At 38.7% G+C, this 24,298-nt stretch overlaps 3 protein-coding genes across 7 annotated transcripts; 1 reads left to right on the forward strand and 2 right to left on the reverse strand.

Annotated features, from left to right (window-relative positions):
* Positions 1-1,116: 1,116 nt before the first annotated feature.
* LOC144051883 (polypeptide N-acetylgalactosaminyltransferase 17-like) lies at positions 1,117-9,455 on the reverse strand. Its single transcript, XM_077565462.1, has 11 exons — positions 9,078-9,455; positions 7,499-7,682; positions 6,886-7,052; positions 6,220-6,394; positions 4,724-4,921; positions 4,449-4,566; positions 3,403-3,591; positions 3,125-3,262; positions 2,228-2,323; positions 1,853-2,014; positions 1,117-1,776 (listed from the first exon to the last, which is right to left on the reverse strand). Exons 1-11 carry the CDS (start codon positions 9,355-9,357, stop codon positions 1,639-1,641), a joined length of 1,845 nt encoding a protein of 614 aa, XP_077421588.1. The 5' UTR covers positions 9,358-9,455; the 3' UTR covers positions 1,117-1,638.
* Positions 5,531-24,296, forward strand: LOC144051880 (transmembrane 4 L6 family member 1). Of its 5 annotated transcripts, XM_077565456.1 has the most exons (11): positions 5,531-5,686; positions 6,929-7,033; positions 9,109-9,383; positions 15,225-15,348; positions 15,425-15,533; positions 18,166-18,528; positions 20,719-20,903; positions 22,456-22,524; positions 22,740-22,894; positions 23,211-23,403; positions 23,513-24,295. In XM_077565456.1, the coding sequence occupies exons 7-11, from the start codon at positions 20,727-20,729 to the stop codon at positions 23,531-23,533; spliced, it is 615 nt and encodes a 204-aa protein (XP_077421582.1). In that variant the 5' UTR covers positions 5,531-5,686; positions 6,929-7,033; positions 9,109-9,383; positions 15,225-15,348; positions 15,425-15,533; positions 18,166-18,528; positions 20,719-20,726; the 3' UTR covers positions 23,534-24,295. The 5 variants fall into 5 exon arrangements, 3 of the variants coding, with proteins under 3 accessions (XP_077421582.1, XP_077421583.1, XP_077421581.1); XM_077565457.1 differs by lacking the exons at positions 5,531-5,686; positions 6,929-7,033; positions 9,109-9,383; positions 15,225-15,348; positions 15,425-15,533 and having other exon boundaries at positions 15,920-18,528; XM_077565455.1 differs by lacking the exons at positions 5,531-5,686; positions 6,929-7,033; positions 9,109-9,383; ... (1 more) ...; positions 15,425-15,533; positions 18,166-18,528 and adding an exon at positions 18,676-19,546 and having other exon boundaries at positions 23,513-24,296.
* Positions 12,621-17,237, reverse strand: rhbdd1 (rhomboid domain containing 1). The gene is made up of 8 exons (XM_077565454.1): positions 17,117-17,237; positions 16,244-16,415; positions 15,234-15,513; positions 14,767-14,899; positions 14,605-14,693; positions 14,346-14,396; positions 13,585-13,710; positions 12,621-12,954 (listed from the first exon to the last, which is right to left on the reverse strand). The coding sequence occupies exons 2-8, from the start codon at positions 16,394-16,396 to the stop codon at positions 12,836-12,838; spliced, it is 951 nt and encodes a 316-aa protein (XP_077421580.1). The 5' UTR covers positions 16,397-16,415; positions 17,117-17,237; the 3' UTR covers positions 12,621-12,835.
* Positions 24,297-24,298: the final 2 nt, after the last annotated feature.

Consider the following 24,298-nt stretch of genomic DNA (forward strand, 5'->3'; position numbering starts at 1 on the left):
AATACATATATTTGTAAGTGAAGAACCAGGTGTTTAATGAGACTTTTTTTGTTGTTGAGTTTATATATATGTATATTATACTTTTAATAATGCACTATAAAATAACACATTCAATCATATACTGTGCTGTAAAATACGACAGTGTACTACACATAACCGTGCTGTTGTATAGAAATGTATAATTATTTATAATTTACATCGACGATATATTTTGCATATGCACAGATTCCTCTAAATTATAAAATAATTTGTACTTTAATGTAATGTGTAAATGCGGATGGCTGAGTAATATAATCATTCGTATACACTGTATCATTTGCATAAGTTACACCTTTTTCTTTTTTTTTAATCAATTGATGACTTCAATCTGGGAAAAAAAAAAGGAGTTAATCCTATCCAAAAATGAGGACGACAAAACATGAAGCTGAAGATGCAACTGAGTGAAGGAGACAACACGAGCATGGGAAGTTTCCCGCACAACTCTGAGATCACATCAAGCAGACCCAAACAATAACACAAAATATATCACAACACACAACAAGCGTGGTAATTGACGTGTGTCAGTATCAGTTCAATCATTTTCATGGCCGAGGTGTGACTTGTCTAATTCATAAACACGGCGAGGCTCATTTTACGGCTATAGTGAATGTCTTGGCTTGTGAGAAAATATACATCTTAATTCACGTAATATTATGAACTTAATCGTGAAAATACATCACTTTAAATATCCAACATTTTTGTCAAAATATTTGACTTTATTCTTGTAAAATTTTCAACACTTTAATCTAAAATCTTATAAATGTAAATTTTTTCTCAGTTTAAAAAAAAATATATGTCTGATTTTGCTCTTTCCAACTTCAGCTCTTAAATGATATCAGTAATACACTGTGTTCAATCAAATTGTACATTTTGTCCAGTTGAAAGCCATGAAAACTACATTTTTGAATTGTTTTCTTAGTAATTGAATCATACTAGTGTGTTTCATTCTACAGTCACCACAAGTTTTTATTTCTTTTTAATGTTTTTTTTATTTAATTTTTTTAATATTCATCATTTCCGAAAGAGACGTTTAATCAAGGTCTTGCTCCACTCTAAAGGCGGAAATGAATGACACGATTTTGATTTTCAGAAGTAGAGAACAATTATGTTTTGATTTAATAAGTGGAAGTTCAATCCCTCTGCTGGCTGTTGAAAGACTGACCAAATAGCAAAAAAAAAAACAAGTAATTTTTTAGGTTGTTTTACAAACAAATTGGAAATTAAAGGGTTTTTAAAAATTAAAAAAAAAGATCGGGTATACTAATGACAAGCTCTGGTATGTAAAAAACTTTGTACAGTTAAAGAATCCCTAAAAAATCTTTAAAATCATGATAATGATGATGTCAGTACGTGGCCAAAAAATGTCTCTGAACAACCTTGAACGGTAATAAAATCCAGGAAAGGGTTAAACGTGCCCTTTTTCCATCTCAAGCGCAGACGCAATAAATATAGAAAAACAGTTCGGCACACAAAAAGATGTCTGTGCCAGACCCGAGACCAGGACAATGCAATAACTGCGCCAGCGTTTAGGACGAGCCCGATCCAGCGAGTCCGCCGGACGCTTTGCGCAGAGTCCGGGAAGTAAAAGTAGATGACGACTCAGAAACGTACGTCAGGAATCGTCAAGTTCCAACTCTGGCCGGAGCATGGCTGCATCACCACTTCGTAGAACGGCTTTTTTGGACTGGGCACCACCTCCATGCAGCGCCCCGTGAACAGGTTTCGGACTGACTGACCCTGGAGGTTGACAGAGTGAAGCCAAATCAGACTAGTCTGACCTCTCGAATTTGATGCGGTAAGAACAAGGTGTCACCTGATTGAAAATCCACTTGGTCTTCGTGATGTAAGTCACGGTGCTGCAGTCCAGGAGTTGCGGCCTGGTGTTGGGGAGACTATCCGCCAGGCACCTGGTGTCTTCTCTGCTGCTGCCTAACGCGCCCACGAACAGTTGCTTGTTTTTCGTGTAGCGTACCAACTGTAGAGATGACAGGGAATGAGGGCAAGATCAAGATAAAAAAAAAACACCAAAAAAGCGCCAGGTTGTTTTTAGAACTGGATGTGTAGGTATGGATTTTGATCAATTTGGGTTGACTCCAGCATCGCCATCACTTGTGTTTTTTCAAGTGCTTTATAAACAAATTGACTCCTGTGAAGGCAGCGTTGTGTTGTTTGTATAAGGAAGTGCTACCTGAGGAGACAGGCCGTGGCATTCGAACAAGATGGGGGCGTGGTTTGTTTTTTCACCCTGGTCCAAACACAGATTGGTGACGTTGAAGTTGTACATCTGGTGTGACAAATAAATCCAGTTTTCATCTCCAAGCCATCAACAATGCCAAAGATGTGACTATATAGTGTGCAATGGAATTGTTTGAACAATTTGACTTAGCAACATAGAAGCTTGTCTATCATGAGTAGACTCATAAAAAAAAAGTCTCAGGAAACCATCTCAGAAAAGACACAGGATGTCTGCCATTTTGATTTGAAACCTCCATTTTAGTTTCAAATATCGCAGTTGTGCCCAACCAGATTAAACCAGCAAAAATTCAGCCCGTGAAGCCGGTTTAACTAAAAATCATAAAATTTGGTAGATATGTCCATGTTGAGTGGACTTACAAAAAAAGTCTCAAGAAGGAATCCAAGAAAGAAAAAAAATAACATTCATGATTTTTTTTTTTTTTTACTAGCCATTTTTGGCTCAATTTGTTCAGTTGCGCCAAACCACATTAAAATCTAAAAAAAAGTTTGACTAAGCAACATAAAATTTGGTAGACATGTCCATGTTGAGTGGACTTACAAAAAAAGTCTCAAGAAGGAATCCAAGAAAGAAAAAAAAAATAACATTCCTGATTTTTTTTTTTTTTACTGGCCATTTTTGGCTCAATTTGTTCAGTTGCGCCAAACCACATTAAAATCTAAAAAAAAGTTTGACTAAGCAACATAAAATTTGGTAGACATGTTTAACATGAGTAAACCCACAAAAAAAGTCTAAAGAAGCAAAATCTGAAACGACCCAGGAAGTCCGCCAAAATTGGAATGGCATATTTTAGACGCATGGACGACACTAAATTGAGACGAGTGGACTCACCACGCCGTAGAGGTCCGTGTTGCTGTGCGTCCTCATCTCAGGGTAAACATTTTCCATGTACCACTTGAAGTTCTTACACTGCAGTCTCTTCCTGAGTTCTACCCTCTCAGAGATGTTTCCATAGTCGATGCCATGATTCTGGACCAGATATCAGGTCAAGTTAGTATGTCGCACACATAGCATCACTTGATTAACTTGAATTGGAAGATTATTATTTTATAATAACCCTAACCCTAACCCTAACCCTATTTGGATTGGGTTGGATGAGTGAGCGTTACCTGCATTGGAATGTTCCAAGCCATGTAGAAGTTGGGCTTGTACTCGTCAAACCAAACCTCGGCCACGCGAAGGCCGTTGCGCCGCATGTGGGTTGATAGGGAGTTTTCCAGGTAAGGTTTCTTGAAGCGCGTGATATGAGCTACGCGGGAGCATGGCAGCATCTCCATACTGCCACCACACAGCCACACCTGCAGAAAACGCAAAAATATCAACAAAAAACGTAGATGACTACTTTTTGTGAACAACGGTTGATTAATTGGGATTTTGTTCCACTGCTGCGTTTTAGTCCAGCTTTTTCTTTTTTCTTTTTAATGTTTGACAAGAACGAGCACTGAGTAACTGTCGACTCCTTTGTGTTAACTTTTGTGCTGGCCGCTAAGTAGCTAGCTTTTGTGTTAGTCACTATCTAGTTAGACTGGCCTTCTATGCCTTATGCTATTCACATTTTCAGTCCATTTTGTTTGTGATGTTTGACAAGACGGTTATGTTAACGACTTCTAGCTTTTGTGTTAGTCACTAGCTAGCTCGACTGGCTTGCTTGCTGCCTTGTGCTTTTCACATTTTCACTCCATCTTGGTTGTGATGTTCGACAACATGGCGTAAGGAGTGAGTGTCGCCTGCTACATTTGCTTTTGTGCAAGTCAGCCACTAGCTAGACGTGACTTGCTAGCTACCATATGCGTGCTACATTTTCAGCCCATCTTGTTTGGGATGTTTGACAATTCAAAGTGATTATGTCAACTACTTTAGCTTTTGTGTTAGCCACTAGCTAACTCGACTGGCTTGCTAGGCTAGCTGCCTTATCCTTTTTTACATTTCAACTCCATCTTGTTTGTGACGTTCGACAACATGGTGCACGGAGTGAGTGTCGTGTGCTACATTTGCTTTTGTGCTAGCCCCTAGCTAGCTCGGCTGGCTTGCTAGCTACCACATGTGTGTCATATTTTCAGCCCATCTTGTTTGTAATGTTTGACAAGACAGTGATTATGCCAGTTACTTTAGCTTTTGTGTTAGCCACTAACTTGAAATCATTTGAGATACGAACCCTGATCCCGAGTTCCACATTCTCTCCCCCGTAGACTTCCATTTCAGGGTCAAACAGGCCTATTTCGCCAAAGTAGACCCGGTGGACCGCGAAGGAGCAGCCAATCATGGCAGGACTTCTGTCGCATAACCCAAAAAAAACAAAAACATGTTTACGATTCTAACATCACATCGTATTTCCATGAGTCCATCCATACATAATATCTGACGGTGCAAACGTTAACACAAGTTTTTGACATGGCGTATTGTGGGTTACACGTAGTGGTCTCGGCCCACCTGATGGGGGCAGAGTCATCATTCAGTTTCTTCCAAGCTGCGGGGGCGCTGATGTATTTACACCACAGCTGCCAGTCGTAGCCGTGGGATGGTTGCCCATAGGAGCCCACCTGGAAAGTGTCGTATTCGATGTTGTCGATGGCAGGCAAGATGATCCTGGTGCGGTCCTCCTTGATCCGGGTCAGAACCGGTTCGGCCCTGAGTGGAGAGCAAGCACATTACTTGTTTTTTAATGTAATGTAAGAACTGATAGGACCATCTGATCATGAATGACACCTGTTTTCATCTTTCACATTATATTTTACTTCATCTGAGACACTGTTTTTTTTGTCTCAGTGGGTGCTGTTGTTTTGATTAGCAACAGAGGTCCAATGGGTTTCAGTTACCAATTAGCACCAGTTTTTGTTTTGATGGGAACAAGGGAGGCGTCTGAGGGAGGTGTTCATTTGTCTTCAGTGGTTGACACACGCCATGCTTCATCTGTGAGACCGTTTACATTCCAACCAGGTGCTGCTCTTTTGGTTAGCAATACAGTTCCGATAGGTTACAGTTACCGCCTGTTTTTGTCTGCTTGAGCGAGCAAGGTATTTTTTTGGAGGTAGACGCATTCCACATTTTATTTCGGCATAGGAACTCTTAACGTGCCTTGCTAGGTGCTCCTGTTTTGGTTAGCAACAGGATTCCAACGGATTTGTCATGTCTTATTTCATTCTGCCCTCTGCTGGTCATTTGTTTCCTGTCTTTTTTTTTTGTTTTCCTGGAGTGTCGGTGGGCGGAGTTCCTGTGTCTCAGCTGCAGGCAATCCTAATCAGCAGGCTATTTAGACACAGGACTCACGTGAGGAAGATTGCCAAGTTATGGTTCTTGCTGCGTGCCATTGCCTCAGCATTATGTTACTCTCGTGCTTTTACCGGTTTTCTCCTAGTTCCTGTCAGCAGTGCTTTTTGTCTTCTGTTGTTTCTTGTAAGTACTGCTGTGGTTGTTCTAGTTGTTGATTTGTACGTACCTTGTGTTGGGCTTTTTGTTTTCATTCTTCCTCCCGTGGTACTCCGCCTACCTTCCTTGGTTAGTTATTTTGTTTTTCTGTAGGTACACGTTGACCTTTTTGTCACGTCGCTTTTTGTTAGTGTTCAGTAAATGCGTCAAGCTCCTTTTGTTCAATAAAACCTGTAAACCTTGCCCACTATTTGAGTCGCATTTTGCATCTTTCACCTGCGCTTTTGCGCCGCCTAACAGGATTACCGTATACTCTTACTGCTTTACAATTATTACCTTTTTTTTGTTTGTTTGGTGGAACAAGGGAGGCATTTATCTGTCTGAAGTGGGTGGCTTACAACCCAGATCACACTTAGGCACGTTCTCATCTTGGAAACTCTTGACGTGCCTTAATAGGTACTGCTGTTTTGGTTTACCAGAAATGGTTCCAGTTATTATATTACAGTTTACTACCCAATTTTTGTGAGGCATCTATTACAAAATTAGTTTGATGGCCTCACCATAAGGGGGTGAACTCCATGTGGGCATCGAAGAATGCCGTCACCTCGGCGGTGGCCACCTTCCAGCCAATGATTCTGGCCCGAATTAGACCCTCCCTTTTTTGGTTCCTGATGATCTTGACCAGATCAGGGTAGCGCTTATTCACATACGTCTCCAAAGGTCCTTTAAGCTGCTCTGCAACAAAAAAAGCAAAAGCAGACATTTGTTCTATGGATTACAGTTTGATTGCTAATTTGTGAAGCAGAAGAACAGGTAACATTTTCATGGAAATCAAATTGAAACGGTTTTGCTTAGATTAGTTCACTTCAGTAGCATAACATTGACATTCGGAGCAAGATGTGATGGCCAAACTCGTCTGTCCTGTTGAAAAACAAGCTTGTTGTGAGCACACTCGCAAAATAAGGTCAAACCTCAAGTAATGATGTCTGCTGAACTACACGTGTTGGGTTTGGTCATCACAGAATTATTAGCATGTTATTTATGTCCTGTCTGACTCTTGTCCCAACCTTTTCCATCTTTTTTTTCTGTTATATGGGCCTAGAAAGGTTTATATGGAAACGCTGCTCTCCTTACAAACTGGATAAGACCATATGAGGGAAATAAAGACAATGTCCCAGTGAGCTGCGCTAGTTAGCCTTCTCAGTGCTCATTTTGACTGGCCGTACCGTCATCGCTGCAATCATCGACCAGGATGATTTCTTTGAGCAGGTGGGCCGGCGTGTGATTGACAGCTGAGTGGATGGAGCGCAGGATGACGGACAGGGCCTCGTTGACGAAGATGAAGATGAGGGAGATCTGCGGTAGAGCCGTCGGGTAGGTGTACTCTTTGCATCTACAGAAACGCACACACGCGTCGTTTCGCGATGCATTATGAATGAATCAGGTGTTCACCCGTTCGTTACAAAGTCGGAAGTCAAGTTGACTGGCATGAGCTCAAGAACGACGCAGTGCGCTTGTCCTCATGTGAAATGTGGTCTTTCGTCAGGCATGACATTACCGTCCATATGGTGCCGCCATAATCAACATAAACTGAAAGTTGCTTAGTGTTGCTTTAATCAGAGTATCATGTTTAGACTAGTAAGGTCACATATAACATATTGTTGAGAAATGTTTAAGGTTGACTTCCCCTTTAAGTCAGTAGGATGTTACCAATTTGAGCTAACAATACCATAGCATTATTTTATTATCTGTATAGCATTTTTAAAAGCCGTTAATCACAAATGCTTTTGTTCATTGTAGAAAATACTCTTTTCCGTTTAGTGGCAGATGTGTACTCACTTGCTGGGTCTGTAATCCGGTATGTTTCGGTCCAGGGAGATCTTGTTGCTCATGATGATGTCATAGCCGTATTTGTCCTGTAGGATGTTGGCTTTGCGCTTGTCTTCCGGGGACAGTGTAAAGGGAGCGCCATCTGCGCCCGGAGCCCCAAAGCCCTCGACCAGGCCAAGAGGTCTGGAAAGACCTGAACACAACACAACCATTGTGTTGTGTTGATGACCATGATTCCGTCATCCGGAAATCAGCTAAAGGATTATACTTGTGAACAATTTGAGGAAAAAAAAAATCTCTTGCGTTACATTTTTAAATGGCACAATTTTAAAAATAAAAATAAAAAATAGCAACTTCATTCATCATCGTAATTATTTAGGTGTGTGGGAGCAGAAAGGAATTACACATCTCCACCATCTCTTCTCAGATTATATGTTTATATCATATACATCCTTGCTCCAAAAAATACAAAATAAAAAAACTGATTTTTTTTTTACATTATCTAAAAGTTAAAAATATGATAAAGAAAAAAATTCCAACACTTCGGGGTACGCTCCAACCGCCTGTTTTAGCTAAAGATATTAACAAGCTTTCTCCGACAACAACAAAAAAACTCAAAAATATATAAATTACTTTCATATACTGATAAAATGTCTTTACCCATCTCGAAATGGGAGACAGACTTGTCTATAGCAGCGGAATCTGACTTTTGGATTCAAGTTTGTGAAAACGCATTTAAAATGACAAAACACACAAATTTACAACTTATCCAATATAAAATTATTCACAGAACATACATTACTCAATATATGATGAAGAAAATGGGACTCTCAGACTCCGACATTTGTCTCCAATGCTTACAAAACACTACAGACACTTATGTTCATGCTTTATGGTTATGTACTCCGGTTATGTATTTCTGGACTAAAGTCTTAGAAAAACTTTCCGCTATTTTGGACTGTAGGATACCTTGATCTCCAAACTTGTGTTTGCTAGGTGACCTAACAACAACTGACTTACCACATAAACAATTTCAATCTACACTTGTAGCCCTTACTATCGCTAAAAAAAACAATTCTTGTTAACTGGAAAAATAAACAAACTCTGAATATCGACCAATGGTCTAACCTCCTCATAAATCACATTTTAATGGAAAAAATATCTGCCTCAAATAAAAACCAAATATCAAAATTTATAGAAACATGGTCTACGTATATAGAATTTTTTAACCTAATTCTGTCTGTTAGCGAGAGCCACTACATCGTGATAACTTACATTGATGTTTCTGCATTTGGCAATTTATTATTATATTATATTATTAGTATGGGATTTTTTTTTTAATGGGCTTTAGGTGAACTGATGAATACACACACGCACGCACACACCCACATACACTTTCTCACCCACATACAAAAAAAAAAAAAAAATATATATATATATATATATATAAGGAGCGCAATGATGACATGTCAAATCGAATGAAAAATACTGAGCTCTCCAGGAAAAAATAAATAAAAAAATAGCAACGTCAATGTTGTTGAATTTGGTTACGTAACCAGGAAGTATGTCAATATAGGTTGAATCCTACCACTCATTTGTTTGTACACGATGTCCTCCAGGTAGCGGAGCCTCTCCTTCAGATCGTTCTGCTCACTCTCATTGGTCCTCTCCGACTCAGTCTTTGTCTCCGGCTCCGTCTGCGGCAACTTTTCTACTATCTGAGGAGCATCCAGAACCGGAGCTTCTAAAGCCGGAAGCAAATGCCCAATTTTGGACCATCTAGTGTTGGTCAAGAGAACAAAAATTCCCGCCAGCCCCAGCACATTGAGCAGAAGTAGAAGCTTCCAGTGCCTACACCTGAAAGCCATGGCGAGAAGACAGCAGCGACGTGTGCGTAAGTGAGCAAACTGGATGAGATTGTGTGTCTTAAAGTATTGAGTCAGATCACCTCGCACACGCCCAAGCCATTAACTTGTAATTAGTGAACTGGTGTTGCCGGCAGAATGTGAACAATGAGCTGACGTCACGCCCCTTGCATGAAGTGGTGCATCCAGAAAGCCACGGTGTTTCTATTTTTTCACATATTATATTACAGGAATATTTCCCATCTCTTAATTCTACATACAACCTCATAATGAACTGAAGAATCATTTTTGTTCAATGATTTCTACAAATGTATTCTTAAAAACGAGTTCATAAGTATCCACGGCCTTTGCCTCAACTTATTTTTGCTGAAAGCTATTGGTCTGAACAGTTAAAGAAATTAACAATTTTCAATATGCGAACCTTTGGTTACATGGCGTACACTTTAACGGCCTTCCATTTCTTGCCAAACGTTTTGAAAGTTCCATCCAAAATCTGCGTTAAACACCAGTCATTCTTGTAAAATGCAATGAAATCAGTCCAAACGACATTTTTGAGACGCAACAATGGCCTGACAAGACCGCCGCAACTGAGCTCACGCCAGTCAAATTGACTTCCGAGTTTGTGACGAATGGGGCAAGCGACGTATGCCGTAAAGCAGTCAGCACATTTGTAGTTTTTTTTTGTGGGGCAGTGTTCCTACCATCCTCCTCAAAGTTGTTTAGTGCCAGTAAAACTGACACACACCCCCTCAGGTCATAGCAAAGCTACCATTCAAATAGTTTTAAGTCGATGTTTCATCGGAAGAGTTGTGAAAATATTTTATAAAGGTTGAAAAGTTCCTTAGTGTCACTTTAAGTCAAGTTGGGTGAGGCAGAACTAAAGCTAAAACTAACGACATTTCTCGCAGGGATGCATTTTTGTCATTCTTTTGTGGGGGGGAAAAAACATTCCATTGCTCAGCGAATTTATGTTGAACAAAAACAAACGCAACACTTGTTTGTGCTGCCATTTTTTGTGAGCTGGACTCAAAGATCTCAAACTAAAAGTTCTACATACCGGTACGCAAAAGGCTCACATATTATTAAAAAATTTGTCTAAAGCTTTACTAAGCATTTCTTGTTTGTTAAATTAATCCAATCCACCTGGCAGGTGTTGATTAGACATAATTATATCACAGGTGTGTATGATTACACTTTCCAAAAATAATAGGCCATTTTGGCCACATAATGAATGCAATGCCACAAGTTTTTAGGGAGTTTCTCTAAAGGCGTACCAGACAATTTGGCAGTACATCCGACCGGCCTCACAACCACATGACATCCAGCATGTTCACCTCCAACATCGACTGTGACCAGCCATCCGCACAGTTCAGTGTAGAATGGACAAAAGCCATTATTGGCTGGCGACCAATCCAAAATGAACCGAAATTCGTTTTTGGTTAAATGAACATTCAAAAATGATCCCGAAGTTTGAATTTGAGTGTGAATGCTTGTTTGTTGTTTCACATGATTCCAAAAAGGCCTCCCTCCAATATCCAATCGATGCCTCCTCTCTCTGCAGTTGAGCGAGTATTAGCTAACCACGACGCTCACCGCTGCGTCATTCCCAACAGTTTAAAATGACAATCATGCGTCATAACTTGGAGGAAACGAAAGGAACTTTACATGGGTTACCTCACCAAACAAGAAGTTCCACTTATGAGATGGAGCTAATTACTGAGTATGAGGCCTTCTATCAGCAACTCAACACAGTGATGAACTCGTCGAAATCATCTTTTAGTCGGGGGTAGTACTATTTTTAGACTTATAGATGGGACCAAAAATGTTTTCTGCGTCTGACCTCTACAATGTAGATGAGGTAAGACTTTTTTTTTTTTTTTTTTTCCTCAGGAAAGCTCAGTATTGTTCATTCGATTTGACATCATCATTGCGCTCCTTTTTTTTTAAAACAAACAAACAAATCAATTAAAAAAAATTTAATAAATGTTTTTTTTTTTAAATATATATACATATATATATACATATACACACATATATATATATATTTTTTTTTTATTTTTTTTTTGTATGTGGGTGAGTATGTGTATGTGTGTGTGCGTGCGTGCGTGCGAGCGTGTGTGTATTCATCAGTTCACCTAAAGCCCATTAAAAAAAATCCCATACTAATAATATAATATAATAATAAATTGGCAAATGCAGAAACATCAATGTAAGTTATCACGATGTAGTGGCTCTCGCTAACAGACAGAATTAAGTAACCGGAATTAGGTTAAAAAATTCTATATACGGAGACCATGTTTCTATAAATTTTGATATTTGGTTTTTATTTGAGGCAGATATTTTTTCCATTAAAATGTGATTTATGATTTATGAGGTAAGACTTCTGACATTTAGTTCCTGGAACTACTTGGTTCCCAATCAGATGTGCAAAACCTTGTCCCAAAGATACTAAGTAACTGATATTAAAATACACATTCATCCTTGAGATATGGAAGAGAATGAACAATGGAGTCTAATGACATATTTCCATGATTTTTACCCAGGAACTAGTTACTGTAGTGTTTGGACTACAGGAATGACTAAATATAGTTTCAGAAACCTTTACCTCAGAACTAAATTTAGACAGTCATTCCTATAGTCCAAATCCAAAATAATCCTCCAAAAAGTTCCCAGGGATGTGATTTTTCCGCTAATTCGCGGAATTACGCTTTTTTTTTTATCTCCCCTTCCCCCCCAAAAAAAAAATCCGATTTATTTATTTATTTATTTTTGTATTTCATTGTGTATGACTCCGACAGATAACATCTTCTGCTATAACAAAGACATTTGTGGTATGCTCTAATATGAGTTACTTTTCATTTGGTCATGATACAATTATTTGTTCATGAAATTTGAACTCTTCAACATTATTTATGTGTTAACTTAGTAATCACATTAGTTAGATATGATGATATTCTCAGTGATAGTTTTTAAAAGCAAAGGCAGTCCAATGTTTTTGAATGTGACTGATTTTGAGTTGACTAAAACTGCCGTTTTATATGGGATAGTTCAATATACATTGAAAATTTATGCTGTTGTTTTGTCTATTTCTTTGTCATGTGAGTGCATTGAAAGTACTTAAAAACACGGAAAACCCATGAGCTCCGGGGGGCTACGCCCCCCTTGTCCCCCCACCAGGGACCTAGCTGGGTGCCAACGGCCCCCAGACCCCCGGCTATGTTTTCAGATAATTTCACTTTGGTCAAATCACATCCCTGAGTTCCCCGTTTGTCAAAAATGCACTTTTGTTTATTTCTTTATTTTTATTACAAAAGTAAATTATCAAGAGCCATTAGCAGATAAATAGGACAAAAAGACAAAAAAAGTAATACAAAAAAAGTGCTTCTCAAACTTCATATTAAGAAGTTTCTTAAAGGCCAAAGCTCATCAGTTCTCCCGTGGTCAACGCAACACGCAGATCCTCTTCTTCTCGTTCACTCTTTCACATGAAGTTGTCCAATCGCGTCAGCCTTCTGGCACGGAGCTCCTCATCCGTCAGGCGGAAGCCGTAAGGAGGTGGGGCCGCAAACTGAGCCGGACCGTATCCGTGGCGTTGCCGTCCTGACAAACACATTAGCATAGAGATATGTTGTTAGATTTTTGCGCTAGCTGCTACGTATGTAGCTCAACTGGGTAGCTAGCTACCATATGCTAGTCACTTGGCTACCGCATTTGAGTCCATCTTGTTTGTGATGTTTGGAAATAAAAGAGCACAGAGTAACAATGTAGCCTACTAGCTACTTAACTTTTGGAAGTTTAGTCCATCTTAACTCTTTGACTGCCAGACGTTTTCAGAAACGGGATGTCGCCGGTGCCAGTCGATTTAAGCATTTTGACTGATCTTTCAAGGTCCACAGAAAATTATGTGTTTGGACTATGGAAACACACATACTACCAAATGAAAGATTGGACTCTCATCTTTCATCAGAAAAAAAAAGTTTGTTTCTACCTTACTCCGTTTTTCAGTAATCAACAATAGAAAATGGTTAGTTTCACCTCTGTTTTGAAACAAACGTCTTTTAACGTCTTTGGCACTCCTCCATAGGATTTTACTAAATGTTATTTAACGTTTTTGGCAGTCAAAGAGTTAACTGCTAAGTTAGCATTTAGCCTTAATTGCTCTTAATGAGAAATGTCGTCACTGTGGTAAGAGTAATAATAGAGCTATATAGTCCCCTTGAGGTAACTAGCCTGTGTCATGCAAACTGTTCCTGATGGCCGCCGCCAGCTGCTCCTCCTCTGTCATTTCACCGGTGTACGTCGATGACCCATCACCTGCCGTGTGCGGATTGTTTCTAGAGTCTCTGCCACTGTAACCTACACACACACACACACACACACACACGTACACACACCTACAGTGACTGTTTGATGGGCCAATTTGTGGTTTGACAGCTTACTGCGGTTCATCAACGGCTGTCACCGCCCTCTAATTAACACTTTCGTTTATTTAGTTAAGTCTAAGCACGTAACACCTTGCAGATAATGAATAAAGGAATCTAGGTTAGTTGGCTCCAGTTAACATTTTTTTCCCTTCTCAGCATGTGGAGGTAAATGGAGGGCGATACTCTAAACACGGATGCCTTTTTGTTCTGATTAATGTGCATTGTCCTAAAAAAAACAAAAAAACAGCAGTACTAGTTGGCCCTAAGGACATCATGAGTAGCACCGGGGGGTCTGTTCTAAAAATAGCTCGCCAGTGATTTGGACACTGAGTTAATTAGAGGAATTAAAATAGAAGGAAAATGTTATTTATTTATTTACACTTAACATGCTACACGTCAAGACAAGTAAAACAAAACAAAATAGATTGCATTCAATGAGGAATTTTAATAATATATTTTTGCTCACGGTTAGCATACCGTCAGAATTTAATATCAGCGCATGCCTTAGTACAGGGTTTGTTTTTTGTTTGTTTTTTAAAAAGTGGCGTTATGTGGTGAGCGTGTTACCTGAAGATCTGTAATACGTTCTGGATGAGAAGATGCTGGATGGCATCAGTCCTGATGAGAAGAGCAAAAATAGTATGTGCAGTAGTCTGCTACGTTTGTAATATAATATTGTATATTTAATCATGTAAAGTACAGTGTTGCCAAGCTATATGGCGATTTGTCATTCCCGCCCCCAGCTATTGCAGATTTTTAAGTGATTGTTGTTCGATGGGTTCTTATCCTGGCTATTATTCACATTATTGCTTTAGCTCTCGTTCACCTGCACACATCTTCATCATCATCTTCAGTGGACCAGCAGTGTAGAGCAGGCCCACCAGGATACCGGCTAAATGACCAATCAGGGAGGTCCTGTTGGGGAGGATGAACAAAGGTTAATGCCGCCCCCTGCTGGCCGCTTCACTCCATAGCGACTAGGACTCACCCCGGTGCCGTGATGTGGATGAGGACCAGCTCCACCCAGCTGGCGTAGCGATTAGACACCGGGAAGCCCATCACGTATGTCACACCACCAGGGTGGTAGTGGTTGTTAAGGACCTTCAGTGCAAAAATCACACCTAAGACATGTCAAAATAAATATGAATACAAAATCAAAGACAAGATCAGTTCACATTGTTACTTAATTCTGCTTTCATTTTTTCCCCACACGGTGAATGCAGTGAGCTTGAGCATTACATATTTTGTCTGTCTTCCTTTAATTTGTCAACTGTGTCAAATTCAGCCAATATTTATAATTGTTACATAGCTACTTTGTGTGTCAAGTCCAGACTGCTAGGTTGATTTGTAATGTATTGATGCTTTAATTTGTTCATTGTGTCGAGCAAAGTCAATATTATTATTATTATTAATATTTCTAGTTTGCCTTCTATGTTGTTTGCATAGAAATCCGACCTGAGAATCCGACGGCGCAGGCGGCGCTGTACGACTGGTCCTCGGTCAGCTGGGTGAGCCCCGCCTCCATGGCCAGGTAGAGCACGCCGGTGAGCAGCGAGAAGACGGCCAGCACGTACGCGAACCAAACGCCGCCCATACGCCGCTCCAGTCGGATGCCCTTCATGACGAACGACACCATGTTGAAGTAGAGGTGCATGTCGTCGGCGTGGTGGAAAGGAGACAGGAGGAGGCGAAGCCACTCGCCCGACCTGTAGGCCTGATTGACGCTCACGCACGCCTGCGAGGGAGAGCCAGCTGGTGAGTGTCACAATCCTTGTTTTTAGTTGGAGTTGTTTTTTCCATGTTTTTTGTTCCTGTCTAATACATATTTTTACGAATATTTTTGTATTTCTCATGTTTGTATTTTTTTCACCAATTTTGTATTTTCTAATGTTTTTTTTTTTATTGTCTTGTAATTTTTTAAGTATTTTTTCACCAATTTTGTAAAACAAAAATTCAAATATGCTTTTGACCATCCATCCATCCATTCACGCATCAATTTTTCAAATATTTAAAATCTTTCAAATACACTTATTTATTTATTTTCATTTTTATCTCTTTTTTTCCAACTAATATTGTCTATTTTATTTTATTTTTTATTTTTTTGGGGGGGGGGGGGGGATTCTGTATTTTCTCATCTGATATCAAAATTCTAAAATGTGATTAATCTGATTTTTAAAAATAATCATTTGATTTATGTATTTTAGTCTTCTTAAAAGGGCAAAAAGCAATTGCTATTATTGTAATTATTCAGAATGACACTCAACTTTTGAGCTGTCATCAAAACTATGCTATGGTACTTTGTGTCTTATTGGTTCTATATCGTGTTTTCTTTTCTAGTTTTGATCTTAAATATTACTCAGATTTGTATCCCATGTGTTTTAAATAAGTTGTAGAGCACTTTGGTCCACAATGTTGTTGAGAAATGTGCTATATAAAACAGGATCAGATAAATCTGTGTCACGTACCTTCATCAGTGGAGCTGCGGGGTAGAGGAAGAGGTATGCATTGAGGGCCAGCACGGTCAGGGTGACGGGGGGGATGTTGTCCAAGCCCATCTGGTAGAGCTGCGAAGCCAGCAGCAGCAGGCCGAAATGCGAGCTTCTGTAACGGCCCCGCATCCTCAAAAGCCGCGTTTATCTGATTCGGAGCATCAACACAAAATGTCAGCCATCATTCATGACCATCCACTGGTAAAACTACATGTGGCTTATAAAATGCAAATATAGTATTTTGGGTTAAAAAAATAATATTCATATTCAAGTAAATTTAACGCAGCACAGGGACTATCGGTAGAAGGCAGCAGGATTGTTTAGTGTTTATTAACGAATGTTTTTGCATTTTTTTCTATTCTCTTCCAGTATTTTTATTTATTTTTTGGTCTTATATGTTTGTACATGTGTCATCATATAGTATTTTCTATTATTGTCTGATATCTTTGTCGTAATAATTGTTTACATTTTTGTAATACATTTGTGTTTTTTCCTCCCCATTAGACCCTCATTAGAGATATTTAAACCTTGTTTATATTCCTCCATGCCTTCCACACGTTCCAAAATGCAGCGACAGCTTGATGATTAATACTGTGTTGCATCACTTTTCCGTGTAATAATAATGCTTAGTAACGCTTGTCTTACGGTACAATATGCAGTTTTTTTCCTAACGTGTACTGTTGTAGTATTGTATTTACCGTACTATTTACGCAACAACGTTGAGTTTAAAGTTTTAAAGTACTCGTGCATCGATTAAATAAACACAAAACAAATCTCTGACGGTTTTCTCAAAGTAACTGCAGGTACTTGTTTTGTGTCGTTAACTCGTAATATAGAAAATGGACTTACTTTCGGTTTAGTGCTGTTTCTATGTCGAATGCTAATGCTAAATAATGAAGTATTCAAACTGACGCTGCTCGAAGCGTGTGGCGACGAATCCAGGAAGTCCGCGTCATCGTTGATGGTGACGTCACAGGTTACGTTCGTTCGGGTGACTCCAACCGGAAAGCAAATATATATTTAAAAAACAAAACTAAAAACTAAAATCCTTCCAACCGGGAAGACAAGTCATTTTTTCTGTTTCATCTGAATTACTTTTTATTTGATTAAAAATAATAATAATACTGTTGCTTAAATTGAAAACGTTTGTCTCGGTTGTTGTGGTACGTGATTTTTTTAAGTTTTTTTTCCAACTTTATTTAACAAACGTAATTACAATGAACAATTAACTTACAATAATGAATTATATTTTAATATTTATGAACACTGAACATATTGCTAGGAGTTTACATATGTTACATACATTCCCAAAAAATTGATACAAACATATTACACTCAGCACAAGCCTGCTGTCATCACTGTGACATCACTTCCTGGTTTGATTTTGGCGCTCCTTTTGATTTTTTTTAAACCAAATTATCTTTATTTAATATAGCGCTTTCACAACGCCTGCAATTGTGATAGAGCACTTTACAGAACAGTAGTTCATTTAGTTAAAATGGGCGAATCCTGCTAAAAAAATGTCTTGCATGTTTCTTATCAAGGGGGTAAATTAAATTTAAACTTTTGTAGATTTTTTTTTTACGATATTTCAATATTCATTCATTGTAAATAAAAATACTTGTATTATTTCAAAATAATATTTAGTACGTCCTTCAAAAAAGAAAAACAGTATCACATATGTACTAGTTTGGTGTGAAAGACCCTGCCCGCTCAGAGATTGAAAAGGTCCGTTCTTGTTGACTCATAAATGACATATTTTTATATTTTTGTCTGACCTCGGGGGAAGTTTCATCATCCGTGAACCTTTCTGCCACTTCCTGCTTGGTTATGTGACATTAACAACAAAGATCCACATTGCTGTTGTCGCACTCACAAAATCTACTTTTCCATTACAGGTGCCAGAATAGCCCGCCCTGCACTGCTACAGCCTAGCTTGGCCTGACCTCCAATTTCCAGGCCAATTTCTAATTAAACAAGCACTAATCAATTAAGTCAGGATCAACTGAAACTACATTTTATGTTTAGAAAGCTAACTAAAACTAACTATAATTATAGCAAAAATGTCCTTTGCTTTAGTTTTTGGTAATTAAGTTAATGCACCTTTGGGGATGATTTTAAATGTGATTTTAGGCATATTTATTTAACCGGAATAAGGACGTTTGAAAGTGTCACACAGAAGTGACGTCATCTAGCAGCAGCAAATAGAAAAGCACCTTCAGATGACGTCGCTTTGAGGCGACAACAAAATGCAACGCTAGGTAAGAAATTAGTTACTTTTTTCATTTTACCATGGTGTTTATTAAATATTGCGCAATAGCAGAGGTGGCAAATCCAGGTCCAGAAAGTAAAAACTTAACCCCAGGTGCTAGGTAGCTAGCTAGCTAGCTCCCATGGTGCTCGTTTACCTGCTAGGGAGCAAGCTAGCTAGCATCAATGGCTAAAGTCAAACTGTGGCAGGGTTTTTACTCTCTGGACCTGGATTTGCCACCTCTGCGCACAAGTAATACCCTTTTCTTAAATAAAATAAAAAAACTAATACTGAAACTAACTAAAACTAAGCATTTTTAAGTAACTAAAACTAATAAAAACGAACAGAACCACCCTAAAAACTAATTTAAACTAACTTAAATTAGAAAACAATCCCAACATGGCCGCCCACACCCGACGCCCGGCGTCCTCAATTCTTCTCAATCCACATGACGTCACGTGACGCTCGTTGGCCTCTGATGCCGTCAGTCATTTGAATGTCAAACGTGGGACAGTTTTCCCCTAGCCGTTGCTGACTCAGACACCACCGGCGGTGTGACTCAACCTCGCACGACACGTTTTTAAGAACTGAAAATAGAAAAACATGAAGTGTCTATTTTCTTGCTTCGTCATTATTTTTAGCACCAGCATCAGCTACAGTTGCAATGATGCTAGTGCTAACAGCGCAAGAGGCGTCCGGGTTGGTCCACTTTTCCAAATGATTATAATTTTTTCCCATTAAGTCAAATGCAGCCAATATTTTGAGGTTGCGTTGTTACATCATACTTTGATTTGTCAATATGATGGAAGTGTTGTTAACATAATATGGATCAAATGTTGGTTAGTGCAGTGTGATGGAAGTGTTCCCCCCTGCGTTATTTATGACCGCAGAAAACTTCCTGCTTCCTTATAAGGAAACAGGACACTTCCTGCATCCTTATAAGGGAGCATGCGTGTGTGCGTGTCCTACTATATACATCTCCTCAGCTTCCTCTACTGGTCCACTCAAAGGTGGACGTCCATCAGATGGTGAGTGGACCTGCATATATATATTTCATAATAACAACAATGCTGTCGAACAAAATGTAATTTCTCGAGAATGCAATTTGTCTAGAAATTGCGTGTGAATGCTAAAGAGCTGAATTGAAATGCTTTGCAATTCATTGAATTGTAGAATGTGATAGTTTTAATGGAAGGTGTTGGTAAAATAGCTCTTAAATTTGGGAATTTTATTGGAAAGTGTAGGAATTTATAGGGAATGTCATAAATAGTTTAAAGCTGTAATGATTTGAATAGGTCAAGAAATTTGGAACGAGGAAGTAAATAGGTCAAATATCTCTTAAAAAGGAGAAGTCAACTCAAAAATTGTTTTTATTATTTTTTATTCTCATTAGAATTTTTGGAATATGAATTAAGCAGCAAAATCCACCTATTTATATCCATAAATCTGATGCATTATTATTATTATTATTATTATCTCAGGGGGCAGCCATTTTGCCACTTTTTGTTGACTAAAAATGACATCACAGTGCCTCAGGGCTCATCTTGTAAATGTCACATGACCAAACCCAGGAAACCGGTGAGCCGTGATTGGTCGTTACCTGAGCCTTGAGAAACTGTGATGTCATTTTCAGTTGACAGCAAGTGGCAAAATGACCGCCCCCTGAGAGAGATAAAAACGGGTGGATTTTGTTGCGTAATTCATTTTTCACAAAGTCAATATTAATCAGAATACATTGTTTAGACAATTCTGGGCATATATAACATATCATTGTATTATTATATATTATGTACAGTATATTATTGCATTAAGATTTTTTTTGTTTGACTTGATTTCCCTTTCAATTTGGGAATTTTACTGTGCAAAACTGGGAATTTTGGGAATATGATAAATTGGCCCAAAAATGTCCAGAATCATCAGAATATTTTGAATTTGAAATTGTTTCAATTGGTTAAAAAATGTGGAATGAGAAGATCAGTATGTGAAAAATCTCTTTATTTGGGAATTTTATTGTAATGCATGTGGAATTTTAGTAATGTCAAAAAGTAGCTTCCAAAATTTCCTGAATGAGATTATTTGAAGTTGAAGTTGGAATGAGTTAAATCGATCAAGAAATGTGGAAGGAGGTTGTTAATATGCCAAATATTTCTGAAATTGAAACATTTTGGGAATGTGATTGCTTTGCCGCGACGTGTCTCAGATCCCAGGATGTGCGTGGCCAGGTGTCTGCGCTGCGTGGGCGTGGCTCTGCTTGCCCTGGCGACCGTGTGCGCCGTGGCTAACGTCCTGCTGCTGCTGCCGGAGCTGAAGGTCCACTTCCTGTTGGAGGGTCACGTGACCAGAGAGGCCTCCTGGGCCACGGGACTCTGGAGCTCCGGACTCCTGGTGAGACATGCACAACAGGACTGTCATCGTGGTCATGTCGTTGTTGTGTGACTTGCTTGCGTCTTGTGATGTTTTGGCTTTTCAGAGATTCTTGTGGTGCTTGGAAAGCCGCTTGGATTGCATATTGTTGCTTTATTTTTTGGGGTCATGCATTGTTACATGTTTCGGCTTTAATTTTGTTCCTTCATTTGGTAACGTATTGTTGCGTTAATTTATTCCTTAATTAGGTGTTGCATGTTTTTTTCTTTAAAGGGATACTTGACTCAATGAGCCATTTTTAGCAGCAAAAAAAAGTTATTTATTTTGTCCAGAAATAATTTGATAACTTCATTATTTTTCATGTACAGTTAATACCTTTAAAAACAAATTTTGCTAAGGAAATAAGTAACGACCAATCACCTTACTTCCTCAGCACAGACGATGTCATCTTCAGTCAACAGCAAGAGGCAAAATAATTTTTTAAAGGTTTTAATTCTACATGAAAAATAATGAAGTTGTCAAATTATTTCTGGACAAAATACTGTATTATCTTCTTAATGCTGAAAATTTTATGAATTGATGGAGTTTAACCACCTTAAAATATTGTGCAAAGCCCATCATTAAATTTTACCAGTTAATATACAAACTAAACTTATAAAAAGGGGAAAATTAAGAGGAACTGATTGCATTGTCACATTTGGTTGATTTAATTTGTTCCTTAATTTGGTTGTATTTGTTTAACATGTGAAATGCTGCAAATTATTATTTATTTTATTTATCATTATTATTACAGGGATGTGATTTTTCCGCTAATTCGCGGAATTCCGCTTTTTCTATCTCCCCCCCAAAAAAAATAATTCCGTTTCTTTTTTTCTTTTTTTTTTGTAGTTCATTGTGTATGCACATGACTCCGACAGATAACATCTTCTTCTATAACAAAGACATTTGTGGTATGCTCTAATATGAGTTACTTTTCATTTGGTCATGATACAATTATTTGTTCATGAAATTTGAACTCTTCAACATTATTTATGTGTTAACTTAGTAATCACATTAGTTAGATATGATGATATTCTCAGTGATAGTTTTTAAAAGCAAAGGCAGTCCAATGTTTTTGAATGTGACTGATTTTGAGTTGACTAAAACTGCCATTTTATATGGGATAGTTCAATATACATTGAAAATTTATGCTGTTGTTTTGTCTATTTCTTTGTCATGTGAGTGCATTGAAAGTACTTAAAAACACGGAAAACCCATGAGCTCCGGGGGGCTTCGCCCTCCTTGTCCCCCCACCAGGGCACTGCCCTGGACCTGGACCCAGCGGCCCCCAGACCCCCGGCTAAATTTTCAGATAATTTCACTTTGGTCAAATCACATCCCTGTTATTATTATTAATATAATTTGTAGCTTTAGTTTCTTCTTTGTTTTTACCTAGCAGTGGTACATATTGTAATTTGTTACTTTAATTAGTTCTTGTGTCGAATGCACCAAATGTGTTTATGTTCTGTAACGACATAATGACACGTTAGTTTCTTGATTGTGTCCAACACGTAGTGTGACGTCGTGTTTTTAGGTCGTGCTCGGCGCCCGAGCGTTTTTGCAGAGCAGCCAAACACCAGGATGCTGCGCCTTCAGGACACAGGTAAGCAACAGTCTCAAGTAGTCATTTATTAGTAAGGGTAGAAGTAGTAGTTTGTATAATAGTAGTTTTGGGTTAGAAACAGTAATATTTTGTTTCTGTGCACATACACGCTACTTGTTTACATGAACGAGCCGCTGAGAACGCTTTTGTTTTTTTTGTAATAGCAATGTGCAGTAGTCGTAGTAGTAATTGAATTGTTGTTATGTTGTGCGCAGATGTTGCGTCAGGCGTTGTACTCGTGCGCGTGTCTGCTGTCTTCTGCTTTCTGCTGTCTGGTTAGCGCCACAGGGCTGGTCCAAGGTCCTCTTTGTCTCTACAACACCACAAGTGGACCAGCCTGGGGCGTGCCGCTTAAACCCACCGCCGACAGGTAGCAAACACAACCTCACGTGCTCTCATACACACACACACACGCACACACACATGCACGCACAAATGCTGCTACTTCTACTAAGAGAGGCCCAACACATGAGCATGTGTCACGCACTAGTAGCCTCCTGGAAACTACTAGTAACACCAAAATGCCAACTAGTAGTTTTGCCTCACTAGCAACATGTAGTTGTCCTACAAGCATGCCAAAGTTGCCCTATGCAGAGAAATATAGGAAGTAGTAGAATTTTTGTTTACTAGTGCTGCTACTACTACTACAAAATGTACTTACTAGTACAACTGTTGCATCACTACAGAGACGCTGGGTACCTCTACAACAGAAGTTTGTGGTCGGGCGTGTGTTTGGAGCCCAGAGGGGTGGTCCAGTGGAATGTAGTTCTCTTTAGCATACTAGGGGGCGCCAGTGGGCTGCAGGCGCTCCTCTGCGCCGGCAACGTCATCAACACCCTGCTGGGCGTGGTCTTGGGACGCGGTGTGGGCGACAATAAGGTGATACCGTGACTGATGTTGACGTCACGTTTTGACAACTACAGTGGGCTAGCTCTATTTTTATCATGTTGCCATCTCCCTATTAGAGCGTAATGTTTGTGTTTTTCAGGTGAGCCCCGTTTCAGTGTGACATCACGGAGACGTCATCAGGTCAAAGACACTTTAAAAAAAAAATCCTTTCTATATACTGGTGCACTTTACAATTAATGAAGCTAAATTATACAAAACTTGAAGAAAATAAGCTTATCGACGTGCAATGAACTTGTTTTTGTACTTATCGTCATCATTAATTTAAGTTGATTTCATAAAAAATATAACATGACAGCAGAATGATTTAAGTGGTGACATGATTGTTTGTTTAGTGTTTTTCCCCCATATGCGGTAATTATTTATTTATTGTTAGTATTTTTTTTAATGTCAATTATAATAGATTTTACATTCAAATCAAGTACTCTATTACTTTTGTATGGTTACCAAGTTTCACTGATTTAACTGTGTATTTATTCTTATATCAATTCTCTTATTATATTTTATTTTTAATTACATATTTTGTAGTTTTCACAGACCAAGAAGTTGTTTAAAACATATTCATAATGTATTCTTATAATTTAAATACTAGTTTATTAGCATCCTCATGTTTACACTTGTGAATGGCAGTACCGTATTACGCCTGTAGGTGGTGGTGTTTCCTCCTTTATAACACAGCAAAAGTGTTGGACTTTAATTTCCTCTTATTTTCCTACATTTAAATGTTTTAATTTAATTTCCTCCTATTTTACGAGTACATTTGAATGTTTCTGTCACCCAATTGATTAATTTTGGTCAAATGATAACTCTTGTCTGAAGTACCAAATAAAATATACAGTGTGCAACGTGACTCTTTTCAAACTAAAAT

This window comes from Vanacampus margaritifer, chromosome 5, assembly GCF_051991255.1.
Source record: "Vanacampus margaritifer isolate UIUO_Vmar chromosome 5, RoL_Vmar_1.0, whole genome shotgun sequence".
NCBI lineage: Eukaryota > Metazoa > Chordata > Actinopteri > Syngnathiformes > Syngnathidae > Vanacampus > Vanacampus margaritifer.